At 36.0% G+C, this 26,972-nt stretch overlaps 1 protein-coding gene across 5 annotated transcripts in view; it reads left to right on the plus strand.

The window, feature by feature from the left end:
- The first annotated feature begins 528 nt into the window (after positions 1 to 528).
- ATG5 (autophagy related 5) overlaps positions 529 to 26,972 on the plus strand; it is a 110,818-nt gene continuing 84,374 nt past the window's right edge. The window contains exons 1-4 of one of the 5 annotated variants that reach the window (XM_081044930.1): positions 529 to 825; positions 7,700 to 7,865; positions 13,437 to 13,564; positions 23,444 to 23,522. In XM_081044930.1, the coding sequence (XP_080901056.1) occupies positions 7,758 to 7,865; positions 13,437 to 13,564; positions 23,444 to 23,522 (315 nt within the window). In that variant the 5' untranslated portion in view covers positions 529 to 825; positions 7,700 to 7,757. Of the gene's footprint in view, positions 1,500 to 7,699; positions 7,866 to 13,436; positions 13,565 to 23,443; positions 23,523 to 26,972 lie in introns of all 5 variants that reach the window. The other 4 variants (XM_081044934.1, XM_081044931.1, XM_081044932.1 and 1 more) reach the window with 4 other exon arrangements.

Consider the following 26,972-nt stretch of genomic DNA (forward strand, 5'->3'; position numbering starts at 1 on the left):
CCTGGAAAGGGCTTTGGATAGATCCATTAAAACACTCTTTTGGAGTAAATTTATTAATTGTTTGTTATTTTCACAGACAAAAAGCTGTAGATATGCACTGTTGGATGGGTTGCAGGACTCCAGGATTTTGTATTTTAGTCTTGTGTTAAATGCAGCTATTAATCTCTGCTGTGGCTCTGACAAGGTTGAGAAGATCAAATGAGAAACTAGATATAAAAACACTTTGAAAATCAACGTCTTATTAATATTATTCGATGAAGGTAGGAGAGGGATGCCACAGTCAAGATCCTGAGGCAGTGTCTCAGTAGTTTTAAAACTCTCTGCTCTTATATAACTGTTAGGTTAACCTCCCCAAACACCAGTGACTGTGCGGAACGTGCGAGCCTGTGTTAAAAGGGTACAAATTATGAATTTGCCAGGAGTTCGCCCCACATGCCAGCGTTCCCCTGCCTCTGCGCATGCTCAAAGCACGCCTCCGGCCGCCTCGCGGGGTTGGGCCAAACTCGGAGGGCGGAGCGCGGGCCACGTGGGGTCCGGTGACGTCATCTCTGGGCGCCGGGGTGACTGGACTTGGGGTGGGCTTCTAGGGTTCCACTGCGCTGCGGGTTGTATTGGCTGGATAACGGAGGGCGGAAGTGCAGCGGGGCTCGGCTCCGACCACCGCGCCGGTGCCTTCTGCGGCTGCGCGGGCTCTGGGGACTACTGGCTCGCGCGCCTCTGCGGGACTGTGTGTCAAGCAAACATCCTGCGCCGACGCCTCGCCAGCGCCCGGGACCGTATCTTCTTTAGCGGCGCTGGAAGCCGGAGGAGGAGCCGGCTTTTCTGGTAGGGGGCGGGTGGTGTGTGTGTGTGTGTGTGCGTGTGTGTCCCCAGGGTGAGGAAATGCCCGAAGGTGGAGGGTTGGGGAGATGCCAGGGAGGTGTGGTAAGAAGGAGGGGCGACGGCTGGCGAGAGGAGCGCACCCCGGGCGGCGGTGGCGGGTAAGGAGGCGCCTCCGGGGGAGGCGGGGCTGCCGGACGTCGCCCCCGGAGCCCTTCGGCTGGTCGCCGGGTTTCTGGAGCCTTCGCCTTCTCTCGGGGACCACGTCTATTCCTTACCGAGGTCGGAAGCCCACGTCTCATCGCAGGGTCCAGAGTTCAGTTCAGAACCCGCATTTTTCGGGTAACAGTTATTTACATCGTAATTGTTTCACAGGCAGTCCGGCTCTGTCCGAGTTTTGGTGGGGACTGCCTCCGATTTATCTCCACGGCATTCAGTCTCGTTTTAATAATGCTATTTAATGCTAACAAAGCTATTTTCTGTTGGCAAAGCATTTTTCACATACTTTATACTTTGGGTTAGTTTGAAGTCACCCCTGAACTTGAGGAACCTGGGGAAACCGGATTGGTTCTTGGTTTTCCCGAGGGGTGGGGAGGCACATCAGGGCTTCCAGAAGCAGTCCGACGGCACGGAGGACTCAGACCAGCACTGGACTTCCACGGCCTTCCAGCATCCACTTGGTAAATCTCAGAGTTTGGGGGGGCTATGGGGTACCTTGATCTGAACTGAATTGTTTGTGATTTCCGTAAAGGGACTTGGTTGAATTTTGAATTTGAAAGTAAAGGTGTTGGGCTGAGAGTAGTAGTAGTTGAGGGGAATCTTAGAATTTTACACTAGAGTTAAGCATGTGCTTTGATCCTCCAAGGTATGCTGGTTAAAACTGGAGAAAGATGAACAGAATGGTACTTAGTATATGGGGATACGATTTTTAGAATAACGTTTACACTGCAGATGTAGATTCGTTTTATTAACAAATACTGAGTGCCGGTTCTGTACCAGGCACTGAGCAAAAAGGAAACAAAACAGTGATCAAAACAATAAAAATCCCTGCCATCATGAAATTCACCGCGAGGGCAGGGTGGAAGACAGTGTAAAAATTAACTAAAATATATATCAGGTGAGAAGAGCTACAGAGAAAAAAATAAAGCGGTGAAGGAGAGTGGGGTTGGGGTGGCATGCATAGGAAATTGCAGTAGTGGTCTTGGATGATACTTGAGCAGAGACCTAAAAGTGATTAAAAAAAAAAAGGTGCCATGTGGATGTGGTGGAAAAAGCATCAGAACAACCACCAAGTCCCTGAGTCAGGAGTATACAAGTTAGTTGGGTTGGAGTGAGCAAGGAAGGAGAGGAGCAAAGAACCAGGTCAGAATGGGGCCAGGTCGTATAGGGCCTTGTAGGACTTTGTAAGAACTTTAGTTTTTAGTTTGAATGAGAGTAAACTGATCTGACTTGTGTTTAAAAGGATCTTTCTGATTGCTGTGTTGTCTGTGCAGCAAAGGCAGAAATGAGACCGACTTATCAGTAGTAGGCCATTGCATTTATCTAGGTTAAAGGTCATGGTGACTTGGATTAGTAGTAATAATAGTGAAGGTGGTGAGAAATGGCGGATTTTGTTATTTGTGTCTAAGCTAGAGCCATTAGGTATGAAGACGGATCAAGGATGACTCCAAGGTTTATGTCGTGATCCACAAAAGAATAGAGTTAGTGATTAGGGGAATACCACAGAGTAATAGGGAGAGGAGGAAGGAAGATCTGAAATCATTCAGTTTTGCAACATGCTAAATTTTACAATGAAATGTCAATACACAGTAGTATATATGAAACTAGAGTGAGAAGAGAAGTCTGGGCTGAAGATACAAATGTGGAAATTGTTAATGTGTAAATGACATTTGAAACCTGGAGATATCTCCAAAGGCTTGGTTCAAGGACTGAGCCTTGGCGCATGTAACATTTGGAGGTTGGTGAGATTTACAACTATCCCCCTGGGAAGGGATGAGGCTGTTTACTAAAACCCTTGTTGAGAACCACTTATTTAGGACTAGAAGGAAACAGAAAGCCAGGTACTTAGCTGAGAGTGAGCGAGGAAGGAAATGTGAAAATTTGAGGAGAGAGAAGGTATGAAATGGTGATTTAGGACAGTGGGAGAATAGAATAAATGGACTAGAGAAATGTAGGAACGCTGGGCAGTATTCAGGGCCCACTTTTGAAGTTAGTGTTCAAGATTTTAAAGGGATACCAACCGGCACTGATTATGATGTTTACAAGTTTCCTACTAGTAGGCATTTGATACTGAATAATTTCTAGGCAGTTGGGAATTTTGTCAGCAAAATAGCTTCGGGTAATAGGTTAGCCTTTCTCGGTTTGTAGCGTGAAAGGACTGTTAATTGTGTATTCACTATGCTATTTGCTAAGTGTTGTTGGTTGGGCACCTACTACTCTTCTAGGCTCTGGATTAGATGCAGAGAATACAGCAGTCAAGAAATAGCCTCTGCCCTCAAGAAGCGTCTAGGAGACTGCATCATGGGTTGAGATTTCTGTGCTTGTAAAACAATGCCTTCAAATTGGATGTACGGTGTATGTATGAGAGGGAAAAATAGTTTTCTAAAACAATGAAATTTGCTGAATTTAAAATGTGATTGCACTGATTTGGAAAAGCATTTAGATGGAAAAGTTTGTTAAGTACAACGTTTGGATTTATATATTTTATATATTTATGTATTTTTCCAGTTGTTTAACAAGAATTCCAGAACCTGCTATGTACTAATTATGCTAATATTGTGGATACAAAGGTAAATATGACTCAATTTCTGCTGTCAAGGAACTCAGTTCAGTGTGGGGAGGGGCGAGAGACAGATAAGATAAACATAACTGCAATGCGTGGTTATAATGTGCTATTATAGAAGTAGTTAGATTGGAGGCTGCATAGTGGAAAGCTTCCCAAGGAACTGATGTTAAGCTGACTCATAAAAGAGAATTAAGAGTTGGCCAAAAGAAGAGGGAAAGGGTGTTCAAACAGAGGGGTCATGGAAGCACCAAGAGACCTATATGTAATACGTATACCATTTATTGAGTGGTTTCCAGGTGCTAATCACTCAACAGCCTTGTGAAATTAGAATTACCTTTAACTTACAGATATGAGGTTCAGAGATACCAGGTGTGTTGTCCAAGGACACACAGCGTATAGGTGGAAGTCAGGGTTTAAATTCATGTCAATCTTGATTTTAAAACCCCTTAACTACCTTACTCTGTTGCCTGCTGTCAGCATTTAAATCTTCCCTGTCCTTGTTCTTTATCCCTCAGCCAGTTTTCCACCACCTCTTATTCATTCTTCCTTAGAAAGACCTCGTATCTGTCTCTCATTCCACTACCAGTCTAGGTCAGGCACCCATTAGATGCCTTAGTTGCTGAACTTGCTTCCTGGCTGCGTTCTCTGTGACTTGGGATCTCCTTTTGTGTACCGTGACCAGCTGGTTGTTTTTATTTCTCCATTGTAAAACCTTACAGGCTCTCTAGGCTTATTGCATGAAAGTGAGAACCCATAGTCTTCTCTTTGATATGCCTCATGATCTTACATACAGATTGGACTTTAAAAGAATAATAATTGCTTTTATTTGTCAGCACTTAACTGTGTGCAGTACCATGTCAAACACTTTACAGGGTTCCCCCTCCCCCCCCAGAATAGCCCAGTGAATGTCACAGGTAAGGAAATTGAGATTTAGTGAAGTAAAGTGACTTACCAAGGATCTACATGTGATATTAAGACTTTTCACAATGTCAGCTCTTTGTCTATTTCTCCCAAGCCGAAGTTTCCTAAAATGTTGGAACACATATTGCTCCTGCTCACCTCCTGCCTTTGCCTATGCTATTTATTATATTTTGCCCTGTGTGGAATATTTGTATTTTCTTTTTGCTTGTCCATATTCTACCCACTCTTCAATTTCCGTATCTTTGAAAATTTTTCCCTGTACACTATGGGATACATTAATATTTTACTTCTTCCCTTCCTCCCTCCTTCCTTAAGGTCTTTCAAAGTAACATTTCATTATACCCATGGACATTTTGGGGTTGGAAGGGACATTGACAATTGGCATGGTATGATGGAAGGAATATGAGAATGGAAATCAGAGATAAAAAATCTTTACTACAAGCTTATAAGTGCTGTAGTGGTAGAGGAAAATAAGGTACAGTGAGGAAACAGTTTCTGTCTGAGTCATGCATTGAAGAAAGGGTATTTGAGCTTGGTCCTGAAGGATGTCTAAGCTGGAAAGACACAGCAGAGAAGACTGCTTTAGGGTGAGGAACCACCAGCATGAGCAAAGCCATGGGAAGGACAGGAAAGTGCACGGTCTGTTTAGTAGATTTAGAGATACTACTTTCTGGGCAATGTAAGGTCGTAACCAAGTTGTCATCGTCATGACCATCTTGTATGCTCTCAGCACCTGCCAGAGTGAGCACATCAAATGATCAAATACTTATTGACTTTATATTGAAGATTACTAGCAGTGTTGAATGCATAATGTTTTTTATTAAAATAAAAAATAAAATAAAGTTATTTTTCTTTACTATTATAATTCCTGCCTACATTATATAATGCTTTTGATTGTTCTTAGTTCTTGAAGTCTTTTATGACTTTCAAACATTTTTTGAGACGTGCTCTTGTTGGTTCTGTAAATGATAATGATTGATATACTTTATATTACTATATTATAGGTATTGTTCTAAGTGCTTTACATGTGTTAATTTAATTTTTGTATCTTATGTGGTAAATGCTGTTATCCCCATTTTACAGATGAGAAAACTGAGACAGAAGTTAAGTGACTGACTTGAGGTCACAAATAAGTGGTGGAGCTAACTTTTAAATCCCGTCAGTCTGGCTCTATGTTCTACATTTTGAATCCCCACATTGTAGTGCCTCTCAAGAGTTCAGTTTTGTTTATGGATATATATATATATTTTTTTAGAAGTTTGCTTTTTTGCATATTTTTATTTTTATTTTAATTTATTAGTTTCAGGTGTACAAGACAAGGTAATACTTAGACGTTCATCATTTATATCCCTCACACTGTGAACCCCGCTCCCCCCATCCACTATCCCTCCGACCTCACACCGAGCCATCACATTATATATATAAAATTATAGTTGGCATTCATTAATGTTTAGCTTCTGGTGTACAATGCCATGATCAGGCATCCACAGTATCTCTGAGGTGGTCTCCCAAATAGGACGCATGTCCATCGGATACCCAACAAAATCTTTACAACATTATTGAATACGTTCCCCAAATTAATTTTCAAAAAACCCTGAGGCCATCTTGTGGTTACCAGCTGCTTCCTAATCCCTTCACCTTTCCCCTTATCCCTACCCCCCCACCCCAACCCCACCCCCATCTACCAACTCTCGGTTTTTTCTTTGTGTCCCCAAAACTGTTTCTGATTAGTTCATTCACATATTCTTTTCTTTAGATTCCGCATATAAGTGAGATCATATGGTACTTGTCTTTCTCTTTCTGACTTATTTCACTTAACATAATGTCCTCTAGATTATGGATATATTTTAATAAAGGTTAAAACACTGTGGTGTGCTGGTAGAGCACTGGACTCTGTTCAAGTGACTAGAGTTCTTAGCCTGGTTTGACTGTTTATTAGTGCTGTTGCTACGCAGGCAGATTTTTTCAACCTCCTTCAGTTTATTTGCCTGTAGATGACATTGTACCCAGTTGACCACCAAGGTGCATTTAAGTATAGTGATACAAAATACAGACCTCTACTTGATTTTTTTCTCTCTTTTACTAATTTATGGCAGTCTTGATATACTTGGCGTTGGTCAGTGGAAGAGAAAAGAGAGAAAAGCTCCCTGAATAATTCAGTGTTAATTGATATTTGGCTAAACTAATATGGTTATTTAAAATGTTTCCACAGGATACATTACGATAAATTATGAATTAGCTAATCTATGAAAGATGGGATATATATATATATATACATATATATATATATACACACATACATAAACACACGGAGAGGGAGGGAGAGAGAGAGCGAGCGAGAGCGCACGCTATTGAATCTCAGTATTGAGGTACCAACAGTATTTCAGCATTTTCTCATACAGTATACTCTGGTGTTATCTAGTTGTAGAATATTAGTGCTAGAAGACACTTAGATATTACAGAGGTCAAAAGCATATCCAGAATATTTCAGTTTGTAGATTTAGTGCTATATTTGTGGTATAGGGGATATTCTGTGTTCAGAGTAGAACTTTTACTATTTTATCGGGTAAGGCTTATGAGCTAGGTTTGCAGAGTGCTTAGGATTTGAACAGGTGAGAGAAGAGCATACTAGTCAGAGGGGATGGTAAAACAGAGGGCACTGTGTTTAAGGGGCCAATGTTGCTACAGGGTTTAAAAAGAAGTATGTAAATAAGACTGGAAATATTGGTGGTATCAGATCGTGGGCAGGATGAAATTTAGAGTGGAAAGAGGTTTATACAAAGATGTTTTTCCAAGGTGAGAGATCTTTTTTTTTTTTCCAGGAAGAGAGTCTGAACTATCTGGAGTGGGAGAGATTAAAGTATGGGGCAGGGATAAGTGTGAGGACGATATTGGGGATATAAGGATCTATAGGGCAGAAGCAGACTTCACTTTAGATGAGACTTGAGAGAATGATACAAGTATAATTTCACTTGGGCTGTGGTTCATTAGTTGCATACCTTAGCAATTTTGAATCGGTTACTTCTATGATCCCTTTAAATAAATAATAGCTCTGCATTTAGAATTTGTTGCACTGATTTTGGCATTCATTTTTCCCTATAATCTTTCTTTGTTTTGGAGCAGGTTTATTCATCCTTGCAAGGATCTGATTAATGCTCTTCATTTTATTTTCAGTTTGGCTTTGGTTGAAAAAAGAATTTAGCCTATATGTACGGCTTTAACCATTGGAAGAATGACAGATGACAAAGATGTGCTTCGAGATGTGTGGTTTGGACGAATTCCAACTTGCTTCACCCTGTATCAGGATGAGATAACTGAACGGGAAGCGGAACCATATTATGTAAGTATGTTGATGGTGGCAAATGGGATATCTAACTTTGCTCAATTTTGTAAATGCAGCTCTAAGAACCTGGAGGCTGTTATCCAACATTTTATACACAAGTAATACATACTTATAGAAAACAGTGAGAAAACACAGATCAGCTAAAAAGAAGGAAATTAAAATCACCTCTGTTCTTACTATCCAGAGGGGAAAAAAACCATTGTTGACATGTTGTTATGGGACCCTCTTGACTTTCTTTTTCTTACGTGTATATCCGTAGTATATGATAATGGAATCATAAATTATGTGCTGTTTTTGAACAAGAAGCTATTTTGAAAATAATAGGTTCAGATTTAATTCTTTTGTATTACGGTGGTTTAACAAATTCTTTATTTACAGCTCTGAACATGAACATATGTGTGTGTTTTCATCTGTCGATGAGCTAATATATGTTATAGAAAATATGTTATTTAGTAACATAAATTACTGTATATATATTTGTAGATTTGAGTTAGTGTATTATCTGTTCTAAAAAAGAGTATCAAATACCTTCTAAATTTAGCCAAATTTATGTCTATCAATCAGAGATAATATTATTCTGCCTGTTGACTGAATAGCCCCGAGTAGGCAAAGACTTTCTCAGTTGGGATTATTTGAGTTTTTTCCTGTCTCAGTACACACATGTCGTTTACCAAGGAGGACCTGGATAAGTGGAAATGCATTTGTGGTGCTGGACTGATTCTTGTTTCACCTTAGTAAAGCTTGCCCTTTGCTTTCTCCTTTGTGTGTCTGGGAAACAGCGTTACTCCTCAGCCTGCTCCCACTGTGGGAAGTCGGGATACTGGAGGAAGCTGCTTAATGAGCCCATTCCCTAACTTCCTGGGTACAGGAACCGCTGCATTATTCTCGGCGCATCCTCAGCATCTGACAGAGGTTGTGCAAGTGGTAGATATTCGTACATGAAAACCTCCCCACACTCCTGTTGGGGTTTCTTGTAAGTTGTCCCTTTGAGTTTTCTTACTGAAAACGATAATTTCAGAGCAATTGGGCAGTCTTTTGTTATTAGTACTCAGGTTATCATAACTGATTATATACATAATATAAAGTTGAGTCACTTTAACGTTGGAAATCTCAACAGTTTCTCACTTTAGAAAAATTTCCGTGGTTAAAAACAGAATGTGTCCATAGTTTATTTTTAGAAGAATTTCATTTGTTAGATGTATTTTTCCTCTTCTCTTTCTGTAATATGGGTTAGGATATCATTTATGTTTTGTCTTTATGCTAGTTTTTTCTATTTTAATTAATACTTTTAACCTTGTGTGGCTTTCTAATGAGTATCTAAACAAAGGAGTATATGTGTCTAGTTGGTCGAAGGGGCAAAAAAACTGAGAAATATAGAATTAAAACTGTTTACTTTTAAATTAGAATATGATGTTTGACACATTTCCCGCAGTTATTCAAGTAAATAATACAATATTTTTTCTTCTTTATATATAAATCTGTTTAAGTATGAAAAGATTGTTGTGAGAACTGGAGTGTAAGTTGTTATCTAGCTATTTCTAATCAAATTGAAAGTGGCAAAAAGTATTGGGGATAACTGGAGGAGGAAGAGGATTATTTTATCTGATAGATAATTGTTTTTATCTTGAATTCTTCCTACTCTTAACCCAAAAGAAACTATATAGTCATTATTATGTTTTTGAAGAATATTGGGTGACAGGCATATAATATTAAACAAACACTAGTGTTAACACATGTTAACATGTAGCATAATCCAGATTTGGCTCTTTACATACACAGATGCTTAAGTATAAGTTAGTACATACAGGAGGAAAATACACAAAAACATTAGCGGTGGTTAGAATTATAGGTGAGCGTTTTAGTGCCCATGTGATTTTAGTTTACGTGTGTCTTGGTTATAAATTAAGTTTGAAAGTATTTTTTAATTGCTTTGCTTTATAATAATAATAATGTTTTAAAGATTCTTGGTGAGATGAGGTAAAAATATCATCGCCTAAGAGCCAGTGTACCTCTTTCCCAGCTGTTCTGAAAGCTTAGGGTTGTCATCATAGTCTGAAAAGTCTGTTCATGTTCAAGTGGAGGTGCTGTAATAGGTGATAGGTGAATGGGAGTGTAGTTTACTTTTTATAGTGCATATAGCTTCTTTCTTAGAAACTGGATTTTAAAATATACAGTCATACCAAATTTATAAATTAAATAATTGTTTAAAGAGTCTTCTGGAATTTTCTATTTCCATTGGAAAAGCTTACTGATATTAAATATATCCCCATTTATTTCTAATTTTGATTTGTTGCCTCCACATAAATCTTTCAGCCTACATTCTGTATGTATATCATTGAGAATTATATCTTATTTTGCAGGAAATGTTAGGGAGGAAATTTGTTACAAAGTAGGCAACTTTTCAGTTTTTGTTGTTTCTTTTGTATTCATTTCAACTGTTGCTTTTTTATTTAGGTTATCTAATACGAAAACACAGTAATTTACATTCTTATCTTGTGATTTGTTACCGGAGGAAATCACACAATCACACACATGGTCATCAATTGCCTTTTATGTTTCCGTGGTCAGGTGTCTGTTCTCCGTTATGATTGTCTCTCTGATCCCTGACCTCGCCTTTCGCTTGTAACCAGTGACCTCACTTCCTACTTCACAAAGAAAATAGAAACTGTGTAATAGAACCTCCCTTAACTTTCTGCCACCAAGTCTGCAAAACCTATCTGCACTCACACATGTTTACTTGTCCTGTTTTAATGGAAGAGGTATCCCTCCTCGGAGGCAAGGCTCAAGCTTCCTTCTGTGTTACGGAACCCATCTCCTGCCTTCTCAGAAAGCTGGTGGCTTCTAATATTCTCCCATCCCCACCGCTGCCTTCTCTATTTCTTTTTCTTTCAATTTCTATTTACTGGCTCCTCTGCAACATTTTATTTACAAATCCTTCCCATACTAAAACAACACTCTGTTTACCCATCTCTCTTTCAACCTCTTGCTTGCCCTTCACAGCCAGACTTACTGCAAATGTTGTCTGTGTCTATCGTCTCCTCACTCCCACCCCGTAACTTCACTGTGGTCACATGCGCACACTACTCCAGCAGAAACTCGTCTTGCCACGGTCACTAATGACATCTTTTTTGCCAAACCTAGACTCTCTGAATTTTCATTTACTTGATCTCTCAGCAGTATTTTATATCATTGGCTGTTTTTTCCATTTTGTGGCACTGTTCTTTCCTGCTCTGCAGAGCCTCATATTACTGGTTTTGCTTCTACCTTTCTGGCTTTTGTTTTGTGTTTTTGTGGTCTTCTTTGCCAGATCTCCCTCCTTTGCTTGTTCCTCAATGTTGGCATTCTTTGGGGCTTTGCCTTTATTATTTTTCACTTCACTTTTTCCCCTTAGACCTCTCATCCATTTGTATGTCTTTCATGAACATTTTTGCCTCAACTCCCAAAATTTTCCTCCTGAGTTCCAGACCTTTATGTCTGTCTGGTGGATGTCCTCACTTAGATATCTTGAAGGAAGTCAAACTAAATATGTTTGAAACTGGACTCACGATCTTTACCCCCAGACAGACTAGTCATCTGCCATACTTCCTTCCAATTTTGCCAAGTAGACCTATCATCTGGCTAATTAACACGGACTCATCCTTTCGTGCCTCTTTCTCCCATATCCCTGACGTTCAGTCAGTAACTTAGTCCGTCTGATTTTACATCTCAGATATTTCTCACACTTCTCCAGTTCCTTTCACACACTGCTACGACCTACTTCACACCATCATTTAAAAACTGATGGATTGCTAGTACTACTTTCCCTGGTTTTAGTCTTGTGATCTTTCCATTTTCTAGTCTGCAGTTGGAGTAATCTTTTCAAAACACGTGTCTGATTTTGCATCTACCTGCTTAAAACCTTTAGTGGCTTTTCATCATCTTTAGGATCCTTAATGTAGTTTACAAGGTTCTCTGTGATCTGGCCTCTTGCTGCTTCAGTACTGTTTTGTCTCAACTCTCTACGTACCTGTCATACTCATTTTCTTATAGTTCCTCGCATGTGGTAATCTCTGTCTTTTTATATTGACCTTACGCCTTCTCTCAGTTTCCTTTGTCTCAGCTTCCACTGTCTCCCACCTCTACTCATACCCAGACATCCACACCCACCCATATTTGGGTCACTTACTCCTCTGTCTTTTGACTCTTGCTTCAAAAGAGACTTCTTATCAGGGTCTTTCCTGAGCCCATAGATTAGGTTAAATTCCTTTGCTACTTGTTCTGATAACAGCCTTTACTTTCTCCTTGGATATATCACATTTGTAATTTTGTTTTTACAGTCTGTCTTCCTTTCTAGCCTGTAAACTCCGTAAGAGGAAGAATTTCTACGTCATTCAAGTTCCTCTCTTTATTGCCTGGTGTGATGCCTCACACGTTGAAGAATTCTAGTATATTTTAATTCTGTTTTCGTTCTAGATAAGTAAATCTCTAATTTTATAATTGAAAATTATTGGACATAAGTAATCTATACAACTAGATGAAACATGCATTCCTTTACAAGCTCTATAGAAAAAAGTAAATTACTTGTGTCATACTCACTGAGTACTTGACAGTGCTAAATGAGAAATAAGAGGACATTAGATTCTATGTAGTTGACAGTATCTGCAGAGGGGGTTAATCCTTTTCACATTAAGAGGACGTAAAGAACTGTGAAAACGTTACTGGAAGTGAAATAAGCCAGACACAAAAGGACAAATATTTTATGATTCCACTGATGCGAGTTACCTAGAATAGTTTAACTCAAAAGACAGAAAGTAGAGAAGTGATAACCAGAGGTCGGGGGGGAAGAGGAAAATGGGAGAGTTATTGTTTAGTAGGTGTGGAATTTGAGGTGATGAAAAATTCTGGATATGGATAGTGTGATGGTTGCACAATAGGGTGAACGTATTTAATGCCACTGAACGATACACTTAAACAAACCAATGAGATATACCTAAGAAAAACAGTGAGTGGTACAGTCTGGATGTGAAGGGCAAGATGTATTTTTGCCGTTATTTTCTTTTCATTTTTTATCTGTTTATTTACTAGCTACTTTACCATATTTAAAATTTACTTGATAAATTGTATCTAGTATGTATTTTTGCCATTATTTTCTTTTCATTTTTTATCTGTTTATTTACTAGCTACTTTACCATATTTAAAATTTACTTGATAAATTGTATCTAGTATAGTCATTCTTAAATCTTAGAGCTACTATAGATATTTCTGTCAGTTACGGATTTCTCCCATGAGCCCATTTGGAACAGAAGATTCTAACTACATTTCACTGTGAATTCTGTCTTAAGGATGGGCATTCTTTATTAATTAACTTTTTTGGCCTTTTAACTTTTAACCTTTGGCATCTTTGATTTATTCATCAAATATTTATTGTGTGCTGACTATATTGTAGACACTGTTTTGGAGATTGGGAATGTAGCAGTGAACAAACAGACCAATATCCATGGTGGTGGCTGTTTTTCCTTAAAATTAAAAAATCTATTATATATATTTTTATATAGTAAGTAAATATGGTTTTACAAATTTTCATTTCAGTTGCTTTTGCCAAGAGTAAGTTATTTGACGTTGGTAACTGACAAAGTGAAAAAGCACTTTCAGAAGGTTATGAGACAAGAAGACATTAGTGAGATATGGTTTGAATACGAAGGCACACCACTGAAATGGTGAGTGAATTTTTCTGCATTATTAAGCATTGAGTATATGCTAGCTTTAAGAAGGTATAGTCCCCTGAAGCAAGTTTTTTAAAAAGTTCTATTAAAGAAATCACTGGTCTCTCTCATATAATACAGTAAATTTTAAGCTATTGTTAGGATATTTTATTGAAAATATTTCTGCCTTGTATTTGGATGCCTGGGAGACTGGACAAATTTATTTTCAAAAGTTTTTTTTTTTTTTTTGTGGCATAATAATAGTATATTTGGTTATGGGATTTTTAAATTTGTTTTGCAGTTATATTTAAAACCCCTATATGAATAAGTCGCTCTGTGCCATTATTCAGTAGTATCTTTTTTATGTTCAAAATCTTTGTAGATCTTTATATACTCATGATTACCTACAGTAATCATCTTTTAAACCGATTATCACATTTAGTGGGTAACTGTGCCGTAAGCATATCTGCTGTAGCCTTGGTTTAGTATTTAAAATATATTGATTTCCTTTTTATGTGACAAGTAATTTTGGTATGTTATTTTTAAGAAATGTATTGAAAATAAATCCTAAATCTGGGTTTACCCATGTATAGATGATGTATATATTTGTACTTCCTCTGTTATTGGGAGTTTTGTTAATTGTGCTTCCAAAAATATGGAATGTAACTGGAGAAATTACAGAGAGAAGAATATAAAAAAATCGTTCAAGGTATGCTGGGATATGTGTTGGAATGCGGCCATATGAATGTAGTTGAATAAAAAAGATACTGACGGAGTCAAAATTTTAATGAAATAGCAAAAGTAGAAATAGTTAAAAAATGGACTTGCTCTCTGAATCTTGGAATATTAAAATGAGTTTTTAAAAATGTAAAAGGAATCTAGTAGGTGTTTAATAAGTGCAGCTGAATCCAAGGATTATTTAGAAACAAGGAGGGAACTTTTGGGACTCACCTTGTGCTGGTGAAATCCCTAGAGTGAGAAAATTTTTTCAGAATGGTTTAGAAACATAAAAGATGATGTTTGTGTTGAGTAACATAAAAGATGATGTTTGTGTTGGTTCTGGGAAGAGATGACAAAATTCTTTTTAACTTTTTAAATCAAAACATAATAGTGAGCTTCATTATCATATATTGTACACATGACTCGAATAGTTCTAGACCTCAGGCAGCATAGATAAGTCAATGTTTTCTATGTCTTTTTATTTCTCAGAAGATTTGGAGGTTTTGGAATGGGAAGGTGACTTAAAAGAAGTTTAAGAGGAGCAAGGATCAGGAGAGTAGAGGGAAAAAAAGGAGGGGTAAAGATTGTGGGTGAGTAGCCATAGGATATATCCATGTTCTTGACAGATTTCTCTATATTATAGTTGGATATTATAATTATATTGCTTTACGTGTATTAGTTATAGGTTATTGTAAGCATTTGTGCAAGCTTTTCAGTTTTACCATTGTAAAGCAGTGTTTCTCAACTAGGACACTATTGACAATTCAACCTGGATAATTCTTTGTTGTGGGAGGGCTACCCTGTACATTGTAGGATAGTTTGCACTAGCCCTGGCCTCCATCCACTAGCACCAGTAAGCATTCACTTCAGTCATGATGATAAGTGTTTTGCGTGGGGTGCAAAACTATCCCCAGCTGAGAAACTCCTGAAAAGATAGAAAACCTCAATTTAGCTTTGATAGTAAATGATTGTTAAATTGTCATCCTTCACCTGCTATTTTAATTGATGTTGTGTGAAGGTTATTTTTGTATTTGATATGGTTCATATTCTATTGTATTCTACATATGATATCAATTATAATGTTTGGACCCATTTCTCCCTGTTACTATAGAGTAATATTTTTGGCTTAAATAGATCATGTTCTTACTTTGTCATCATGTCCCTCTGAAAGCCTTTTATTAAAGAGTGAAATTATTTTTTCTTTTAGAGAGCTTATGTGAAAGTAATTGTGTTCACGTATCTTTCCTCATTTTAGTTTTGGGGTCTTAACTTTTTATGCATGATACCACTTGCATAGGTATGTGTTGCTATAAGTTCATTGTATTTAATGGCTTCTGGTACAACTTTCCTTTAGTATTGTGGGGTACTTCATATATCTGAGGAGTGAATAACTTCCAGGGCTGTGAGTATAATCCAGGACCTCAGTGCTAAGTTTTGATCTTTTCTCTCTTTACTCCCAATAACAGCAGTTTTCTCTTACTATGTTAAAAGAATTATCTTCCTGGAAATAGGCTGTCACCGTATCTACTTGGCATTTAATTAAGCAGTAGGCTTCATAAGATAGGATAATTATTGTACGGAGGCAGCTACCACTGAAGCTTTGTAGGACTTGGGCTTTTGAGACCGTACAAGTGTCTTAAAGAGTCGAGGAGCATTTATTTGAGTAGGATAATACCATCTTTCTTACACTTGATCCTTTGGAGTTTTAAATAAATTCAAGTGAGAAAGGAAATTGAACAACAGTTTAGATAATTCATGAAAGGAAAAAAGTGTAAATTGATATTCTTTCTCTTCTGTAACTCTTCTGATTTGTATTTATTGCGATTATAATTGTTTAAACATCTGTGTGAGATGCTTGAGCAGGAGCTTTGTACCTTACCAGTAGTGTTAAGAGGTGCTAAGTTAATGTTTGTTCAACAAATTAATGAATTTAAATCAGTCTCTTTTTATTGAGAAAACTGAGACTAAAATAAATAAAATAACTTGTTCATATGAGCATGTCGGACCGGATTTTGAGTCTCAATTCAGGGCTCTTTCCACCACACCTCCACACCTTCTGATAACTGTTTTTGTCAGTTGTTATTGTTTTCTCCAGTTCTATATTTTCTCTAATTGCTTGTGTTAATTTTGCCGTATTAAAATAGAAAAATATTTAAGAACTGTGGCATACACATAATGAATACTTAATATATTGTTGATTTGTAGAGAGATTTCAAGAAGGTTTTATCTGATTAGTGCTTTATCCTCTACAGTGTTTTGTCTGTTTAACTTTAAAAATTTACGTGGGAAATGGAAAGGGCTGATCTCACCTAAATGTAAGGATTTTGTGTGTATGTCTGTGTGTGATTTGAGTTGATTAGTCAGTCAGCAGAGGGTGCTGTAACATTGCATTTTAAGGGGTGAAGTCTTCACGTAATTCAAGTGTTCAAAACTTGTATCTGTTACTTTTTCATGAGCCTTATTTTCAGAGAGCAATTCTTGGCTATCCTAAAGAATACTTTGTTAGGATACCATAATACTGGTTTAGATCTTAGGCCTTCAGGTACAAAACTTAGAAAAAGCTTCTCTTTTTGTGAACTCTAAAACTAGTATCTCTAAGGGGATATAGTTTTGTGTAAATTGACTTATTTTTAGGACTGGTTGTTTAAAATAAGAAGTTGAAACTACATTTTAAATGAAAAAAAGAAGCAAAAAAATTGATGTTGGTTTTAAAATATTTAAACATAGACTTAAGAGAATGACCCAGATACTGTACCTATGTGATTCAAAAGTAAATTTTAATGAAATAACTTTAACATCTTAATCATAAATACTGCGCAAGTTCTTCTCTCTTATGTCTAATCATTTTTCTAAGGTTGTGAATTTCTAGAATCTTATAAATTATTCTGTAAACTAGATTTTTGAAGTATGGTTTACCTAGCATTTACATGTAGTAGTCCCTTGGAAATTGGTTATTTTTGTACATAAGAATAGGCTTAGAAAGCTGTGAAACACTGCTCATCTGCAGTTGTTTGTACCATAGAATAAGGCAAAATTGGCTGTAATCATTAAATTACTTCAGTTTACATTTGAGTTACACTCCTTTTTATTCAATGAAATGTAACCCTGTTTCCACTGAATCACTAATGTAGCAAATGTATGAATAGGATGCATTTATCTCAGTGAAATGGAGTAGGACAGTCAGTTCTCTAGTATATGAGGAAGACTCCTTTCATTGCTGATCTTAGAATACTGGTTCGCTGCCTGACTGCAGGTGTTTAGACTAGAATAAGCACACTTGGCTGACTTCAGAGCATATCCATTATTGTCATGCTGTGTGCCAATATGTATATATGTATTTTAGCAGTAACGAAGGCATAAAGAAGAAACAGCCTTATATAAAGAAAAATGAAAATATTATGATTTTGAGAATTGAATTTAGACAAGACTAGAGCAACTGAAGCAAGAGAAAGAAAATGAATAAAATGTAAAAATAGACCTAACACTAAATATTCTGGTGCAGTCAATGTTTTTATGGCAATAGATGGAACCTTTAGCTAGTTGAGTCCTTTTCTGGGATATATTCCAGGTTTAAATCCTCACCACTTCCTTTGCTATTACATTTAGATTAGATTGGCAGGAGGAGCAACATAACAGCCAAATGGCTACATTACGATTTACTTATAGTTATGGCTTATGTGGTTTCTATGTTGTGGGTTAGGAGACTCCTGACAAAACTATACAGAATATCTGTTTAGAGGAGTTATACAAGTTAGTACTTTTGAAATTCTTGACATAAATCAGATTATAGTGTTAGAGAAATTCAGTACTTTTAATTTTTGTTGGTTCCGTTTTTTGGAGATTTTCTTGCATATTAACAGGCTCATTAGAAACAATCTTAGAACCAGTTAATTCTAAGATAGTATATTTGTTTGGAGTTAGTGTCCTTGTATCAAAATCATTTTGACATACGTATCTGCATTGAGCCACCTATGAACCATACATACACTTTGACAATTGAAATAAGTAAATAGTTATTTTACTCCTCAGTTTTTATATTTTTAGAATGCTTTAATATTAATTCGTTATATGTATTTAAATATTAAGTTTTAGAAACCATAATAGTTACATTTGGTTGTATGTAAGGAAAAAAGAGTCATCGTTTACCACTTGAGATCAATGAACTTTAAAAATACATATATTTAAGTCATTTTATAAATAACTTAGAGAAGTAAGAATAAGGGAATAATGTATGTATAACAATTTTAATTAGAAATGTTAATAAGTATTTAAATACAGCAAATTTATATTTTAACTTCATATTTTCCTGCTTTTGAAGGTATGCAAGGTGTGATCAAACAATATGGTGAATGTTTAAATGAAAAAAAACATTACACTGCGAATATTCTCGCTGTTCTGATTTTGTAATAATCAGTGCAGGCTAAATATTTGCTATATTAAGACCAAGCATGTGTCCCCAGACCTAGTTCTCTTCCTAGGTCTGGTTTTACAAATACTGGTTATAAACTAAGTCTGATTTATGTGATGCATCTTAAGTGGAAAATGTCTGACTCTGATCAACCTCAAGAAATGGCAGCACAGCGAGTACAATAATTTGAAGATAACCACTGCTAATCTTATGATTACCACTTACCATTAAATGAATTGTAAAATTATTGTTTTATTTTCTAGAAAAAAAATATTACAGTAAAAGACACATTTCCCTTAATCCCCCTCAAAACATTCCCCCTCGCTTTCAATACACTTATCCCATCCTTCTTGCCACTTTCTGAAGCAGTTCTGGAAGTCCTCTTTTGTGAGTATCTTTGGTTGCACTGTTGTGGCTGCCTCAGTGCCCTGAATCATTTCAAGGACATGGTCAATTCATGGTCCTTTTGACTTTGGGGAAAAGCGAGAAGTCGCACGGTGCCAGGTCTAGTGAATAAGATTGATGAGGACACACCCTAATGTGTTTATTTGACAGAAATTGCCATACCAGAAACACAGAAAATAACACCTAGCCGGACCATCAACTGTAATGGTGTCTTTTGGAGCAAAAATTAATATAAGACCTGGTATTAAATTATATTATATTACCCGATCTTATAATAAAATAAGACCGGGTCTTATATTAATTTTTGTTCCAAAAGACGCATTAGAGCTGATTGTCCGGCTAGGTCTTATTTTCGGGGAAACACGGTATGTGACACGGAGCCTTCTGTTATAATCCAAAATACCGTGAATGTTGCTGCCGAGTGCTGTCCAATGGAATGGCAGGGATCTTCAATGTGGGAAGTGGTGCATTGAAGCTTAGTAACCATGTGTGACAAGTTTCAACTTGTTTGGTGCAGTCGGGTGTGAGCTGCCATTGAGAAAAGGTGTGTTTTAACCTTTTCACCGCGTTAATGAATTTCAGATTTGTTCTCCAAAATGTGTCAAGGATAATTACAGTATTTATATTTTTAAGTAAATACCGTTAAGGTACTACATTTTATTAAAATAAATGATTAAAGTATAAAAATTTCCTATTATTCATTCTTGAAAAACACAAAAATACAGAAAAATGTACATTTGCTTTCGTAAACTTCCTTTCTGGAACACTGAGCTCATGAGGTAAAGTCAAACGCTGCAGTCAGCGGCATGGAAATATCATTTAACTATAGATGAACGTCTCAGCAAAAGGTGTGCCATAAATCATCCTCCATCATGACAGTGCTCTTGGCACATATCACTTCTGGTACAGCAATTTCTGTCAAATAAATACATTACGGCGTGTCCTCATCCACCTTATTCACCAGATCTGGCACTGTGTGACTTCTGGCTCTTCCCCAAAGTCAAAGTGACCGTGAAAGGTAAACATTTTGAATCTATTCAGGACATGGAGGCAGCCATGACAGCAAAACTAAAGACACTCACAAAAGAGGACTTCCAGAACTGCTTCAGAAAGTGGCAAGAATGATGGGATAAGTGTGTTCAAAGCGAGGGGGAGTACTTTGCAGGGTATTAATGACAATGTGTCTTTTACTGTAATAAATTTTTTTCTATTTAAAAATTCACCGTTATTTTTTTATCACACCTCATATATACCTGAAATGGGCAACGTCCTCTAAATGCTTCTAACTGCTCATTAATTGTCATATATTGAAATGGATCTCTGAGAGGTTCTAGCTTATCATTCCTTCTGGCTCTTCTTGTACCTAATAGCAATGCTTGAAGGAATTTTGAAAACCTTGGACAGATCATGATTTTGTTGTAAAATATTTTCTTTTTTACATCAGTAAACACCAGTTAGAATGGTCAGTCCAACACTTTTTCATTTCTACGTCATTTAATTCCTTCTAGTTTTCTTTGTGTACAAATCTGCCGTTAGCATTTGTCCACTTACTATCAAGCAAATTACAGTGCACAAATGACATAAAAGATGAAAGAATACCATTACACATCCTTTTAGCAAAATGGGATGGTCCAGGTTCTTGTCATAAAATATTGCATGGTGAAATTCTTTCTGTTGAATGACTAAGTGGATAAGAATGCAATATGTCCTTAGAAATATGTTATTTATTCATTAGTTCTTAAGTTCTATAAAATTCATCTGGTATGTCGTCATCTAAAGACTCATAGTCTGAGATTTCACTTAGTTTTACCATTGTCGTTAAAGTCTAAAGTCTAAAGTGCTGTCTCTCCAAAAATCTTCCAATTTATCTAATAATTGTGTAACATCTTCCTCAGTCAATTTTCTTTTTCCCATGATAGGTGGAAAATAAGACAATTTGAATTTTTAGTTGTATTAATGATAGCTAAAAGCAGACTTCAAAAGTGAGGTCTGCATCTTTTTAAAAAAACTTCATTGAAATATGATGTAATATTTTAGGTGGCACAGTAAGAAAATGGAAGAAGGATGCATTATTATATCCTTCTAGGCATGCCATTATTTTTTCAAATTCTTACTATTTTCTTTTTAAATTACAGTTGGGATTAATTGGTGAGGAATGGTGAAGTAATTCCTAGAATGACTAAATAACGAAATATTTCAGGAGATAAGGAAAAAATACCATCACCAAGATCCCATAATATATTGTAGGTTTATAAAAGGGTCCAGTGGATCCATATGGAAATTACTAGGTAGAAAAAGTTTTCTTCTTTTTTTTTCTTTGAAGTGAGTTTTTCGGAAGACCTTTAAGAAAGAATAAAAGTTATGAAGTATCAAACCTAAAATAGAGCTGCTAAGAAAAGAAATTCAGAACCTAAAATTGGGTCCATTGGATCTTCACGGTATACTGAGGGTTAGCTATTTTGTGGCTCTTTGATTTATGCATTCACAGCTATTTATTATCTACTTTGTTCAAGATTCCGTGCTCTTACAGTCTGTTTTTTTAAAATATGAGGGTAAAAATAATTGATGATTATGCGTCTTATGTTTAACTTGGTTCTAACCCAAATACTTACTATTTATTTAAAAAATTGTATTTCATTTTATGTGACACAGATTGCTTTAAGATAACATTTGATTTAACTTTACAATTTGCATACAGTTCCATAGTGAACAGTAGAGAATGTGTACAACACTGAATTGCTAGCCATTGTATGGGATCACCAGTGAATTTATCCAGTAGGTCAGCTCTTAATTTGCAAAAGAGTTCTGTAACTGTATTAGCAGTACTGTGTAGAGTTTGGAAAGCAATATGCTGTTAGTTTAAATACCCACATTCATTCTTAGTTGTGGATACCTAAGAGGAACATTAGAAAAGAAAAAAGAATGGAGACTAAAAAAGGTCGCTTTTGTAAAAGTACAAGGCAGACCTTTTACAATTTTAATAGTTCAGAGAGAAAGACCAGAATTGGATAGACTCTATAACTTGTCTATAGTGTAATATTTTTGTTTTTCAGATTACTTTTATTTTAGAGTTTGATTGAGGCTGGAGTTTTTTCTGGTGTTAGAATTTCCTGAAGGAAAATCCTATTATTTAGGTAGTGCAAAATTTCCTTCAGTATTCATTTCTATTTATGAAAGATTCATGGTAGGTGCTGACTTACGAATAGAGAGAAGTTTAAGGGTTTTTATGAAGAGGTACAGCTCATATGAGTAAAGCTACCCACTGTTTTATTTTACTAGCAGGATATTCATCCTAAATTCATTCTAAATATATATATGATCTCTAATTACGGTGACTTTTCCACAATTATATTATGTAGAAATAAGCAAGCATAAATAGTAGTAGCTAATATTTGAATCTTGGTCAGGTAGTGTATTGGGTCACTCATTTTGAGGGAAATAAGATGTATTTTCATAATTTTCAGCTCTTAAATCTAGGAGTAATTCACTAATATATGGGAAAGAACAGGACTGTACATAACACCAAGCAGTGCTCTTTTTGCGTTTGTTGGGAGTGTTATTCTGAATCACAAGTTAAACTACTTTAGATTCTTTAAAGAGGTGATTTAAAAAATAAAGTTTGTCTATTGAAATCTGCAAGGTTTGTATTATTTTTGTTCATAGCTAAATAATTTGCTTCATTGTGAGTAATGGTTATATTAGGAAATATTCTCCTATTTAGGAAGTCCAAAATGTATTTTTTGAAAAAGCAACAACTTTAGAATTAGGCTGCAGAAGAATATTCAGTGACTTTGGAAAATGTTACCATATTGTTATATGAAAAAAGCAGGTTATGGCAGTTTGTGAAGGAAAAGCCTAATCTAAATTTAGATATGTGTGCTTAAATAAAAGATTGGAAATTTATGTTATAATGTTGATATTAATAACCAAAAAATATAGATGATTGTATGTTCTTCTAGATGCTCTTCTGAATTCTTAAAATTTCCTAAAATTTTAGATTGTTTTTAAAATCAAAAATATATTTAAATAAACTTTTTAAAACTGGATGTAGGGATAATAATTAGATACTATATTACCGTGACATAACAGTGCTCATGGATGATCACAGATGCCCTGGCACAATCCCATGTGTGCATTGAGGTTTCTCTGGGGAATGAGATGATTAGAAGGAAAACCACCTGATGCCTGAAGATGATACCACATTAGTCCAGGCAGGTAGTGGTATAAAATGTCCCCTTCCTGTGATTTGTGGTTAAAGCCCCCTGATATTTGATGTTAAAACATGCTGGAAATTTATTTTGGCATTGTAGTTATAACTTTAAATATTTATTCTTTCTTAAAATATACTCTTTCATTTTTAGGCATTATCCAATTGGTTTGCTATTTGATCTTCTTGCATCAAGTTCAGCTCTTCCTTGGAACATCACAGTACATTTTAAGGTATAGTTTAAATAGCATTTCCCATTTATCCCACTTGTGGTACGTAGTAAGTAGGCTTAGAATAGAATTTTTTTAAAAAGTGAAGTTGTTTATTGCTTTTCCCAGGGCACTTTTTAATTGCTAAGCCGCCACTAGTGTTTATCTATAAAATACCTTTCAATTTCTTCCTAATTCTTGGCAGAACCATTTAAACATTTAATATATAAACACCTATTCTGGCCAAATATACTATGTTTAAAATTTATGGTGTTTTGGGGATACTTATATTCATTAAAAAAAATAAATCTCAATAGGAAGAACAAAGTCCTGAGTGTAGATGTGGGCATGGGAGTAGGAAGGACATAGCCTAACACTGGGTAACTCGAAGGCTATTTTGATTGAGTTGAGAGAAGGGTTAGGAGACAAAAGTGTAAAGAACTGACCTAATTCTGTTTTGAGAAATATTAATTCCTGTAGTTTTAAAGAGACAGGCTAGATTTATTGTAACCTAGTTTGTCTCAATATTTTATTTAGTGCTGGTCCCTCTTTCCCCCTAACTACCTTGATTCTCCATCCCTACCCGCCCAAGCAGTTCACAAACACCTCTGAAGGATTGGACAGCCTCTGTTTGGTCACTAGGCAGTGATTCTCACATGGTGAAGGATGGAGGGAGGAATGTGAAGAGTTTGAAAAGTCATTTAGTTTGATTTGCTTTCCCATAAGGGATATTCATTCAAAGTCACTGCCCAAAGTCACTCATTCTTCCTAAGATGTTTTCCTTCCCGTCTTACTGAAATTGAGTATGTGAGTCATTGGAATTTATTTCCCTATTTGACTAATGTGCTTTGCACAGTACCGTGTTACCACAGATTTTAGTTACCACAGAACCATACAGAGTGCGGACGTGACTGATGTACATGAGTTTCAGTTCCTGTGGTACCGTATTAAGAAAGTAAGGACTGTCTGTGTATATAATAATTCAAGTTTATACTGGTGTGAAGGTAAAACGACAAGCGTAATAAGGGTAGAGGTCCTGTATTTCCTAACAAGACTTTCCCATTATACTGAAAAATAATTCCAATAATTAGATTGTGTGTGTGTGTGTGTGTGTGTGTGTGTGTGTGTGTGTGACGCACACTAAAAGATTTTGAAATCTAGGTTAAATATATCATGGCTACACATTTATTTATTCATTCAACAAATATTAAGAGCCTGCTGTGTGTTAGCCGGGCACTATTCTAAGAGCTTGGGATATATGTGTGATTGACACAAAGACACTCAGATACTCAGACACTTTGTGGTATCTACCTGGTACTACATACTAAGCCCTCCATAATTATTGATTGAATGAGTCAGTGGGTAATTATGATAGGAAAGGCTTAGAATTCTTAGGGTAGCTATAGTGTCACGATTCTTAAAGTGGATTGTGGACCCATGGGAGTTTCCAGAATCCTGTCAAGGGATTCATGAGGTTAAATCTATTTCCTTAATAATATTAAGATACTATTTGGGGGCAGCCGGTTAACTCAGTTGATTAGAGCATGGTGCTCTTAACAACAAGGTTGCTGGTTCAATCCCCACATGGGCCACTGTGAGCTGTGCCTTCCACAACTAGATTGAAACAACTACTTGACTTATAGCTGATGGGTCCTGGAAAAACACACTTAAAATAAATAAAAGTTAAAAAAAAGATGCTATTTGCCCTTTCCATTGTTTTTACATTTGTACTGATCTGCAAAAGTATTGGTGGGTAAAACTGTTGGCATCTTCGCACAAAGTAAGACAGTGCACCAAACTGTACTAGTAGTGATTGTATTCTTCACTGCCACACTCTGTTCTAGATGAAGCAGAACAAATTATTAATTTTTATTAATCTGACTCTCAAGTACATGTCTTTTTAATCTCCTGTGTGATAAAATGGGAAGTACACATAAAACGCTTACGCTGTATGCCAAATATCATGGTTGTCCTAAGAAAAAGCACTTGTGCCCTTGTTTGAGTTGCAAGCTGAACAAGCCACTTTTTTTCATGAAACACCATTATTGATTTGAAAGACTGACTGATAGATGAACTGTGGTTATTTAGACTTGGGTATTTGTCAGTTTCTTGAAAATAAAGTGAAACTCTCATTGCAAGTGAAACACTTGACAGTATTTATTGCCAATGACAAGATTTGTACTTTTAGGTGAAAATTAGAATTTTGGAAAGCATGTATCTGCTACCATGAACTTGACAGATTTATTATTCTTAAAAGAATATTTTGATGAGTTTGGTTGTCATTTTAACATATCTAATTTTTAAATAAATTTTATATAGTGAAATGTGTGAACATTTAGAGAAGATCTACATTAACTCAGTAAACACATGTTTTCCAGATGACCAATGCATGATGCTCCAAAATCATGCATGCGTAAAAGGTCCATTCAAAGTGCAAGGTTACAGTCAGGGATTTTAACATAACAGAGGTCAAAATGTTTATTGATACAGTTTCAGATTCCACATTAGTGTTATAATAAACTATACTAACTGAATTTAGTGTCAAAAACCAATATCCACAGATCTGAAAAGACTGTTAAAAGGTTACTCCTTTTTCCAACTACATATTTTTATAAACCTATGTATTTATATACTTTAACCAAAACAACATTGCAGAATATTGAATGTAGAAGCAAATAAGGTAATCCATCTATTTTTCTGTTAAGCCAGACATAGATATTTGCAAAACTGTAAAATGGTGCCAGTCATCTCCCTAGACTTTTGTTGTTGTTCTAGAAAATATAGCTATTTTTTACAAAATTAGGATTTTTATGTTAACATGCAATGGGCTTTTTCTTGGTATTTTTAAATGAATCTTTCTTTGGGGTTCTTAATAGGTCATACATTTTTTTCCCCAGATGGATAGTTTATTAGAAAAATGAAATAGAAAGTAGAATCTTAGAGCTAATAAGGAAATCATAGAGGATGTTACAAATTTTCTCCAACTACCAATGTATTTCTCTCAGCTGCTCTTACTCTTTCTGACCAGGCCTATGTTGGAAGAAAATTATTGCCCAGATTTCTTTTTGTATACTAAATTGCATTTATTTACGGTTGTAAGACTTAGCTTATCTCAAAGATTGTCCTCAGATATTTAATTGATAGCTTATGTTAATTGATGTAAGCCCACCTCTGTTGTACTGCCTTATGGCTTTCGAGTAAGTGTTAAATTTGCAGGTAGAAAAGCAGTGCTTTTAGAGTGAGGAAACAGGTTTTAATTTTCTAGGAAATAGTTTATCATCAACAGATTGAATTTATCAAGTAACAACTTTGTCAATTGGTGTGTCAGTGTTTGTTTTACCTTTTATGATGTTGTAGTAGGTATGTCAAATGATGTCTGTTTTTGCCAGACTGCTTAGGATTTATTTCTTTTATATTTGCTTTCAAAGATACTAAATTATTTTGATTAGATTTTGTGCAGTACTGGTACTAAAG

Source organism: Rhinolophus hipposideros (assembly GCF_964194185.1).
Source record: "Rhinolophus hipposideros genome assembly, chromosome: 3".
NCBI lineage: Eukaryota > Metazoa > Chordata > Mammalia > Chiroptera > Rhinolophidae > Rhinolophus > Rhinolophus hipposideros.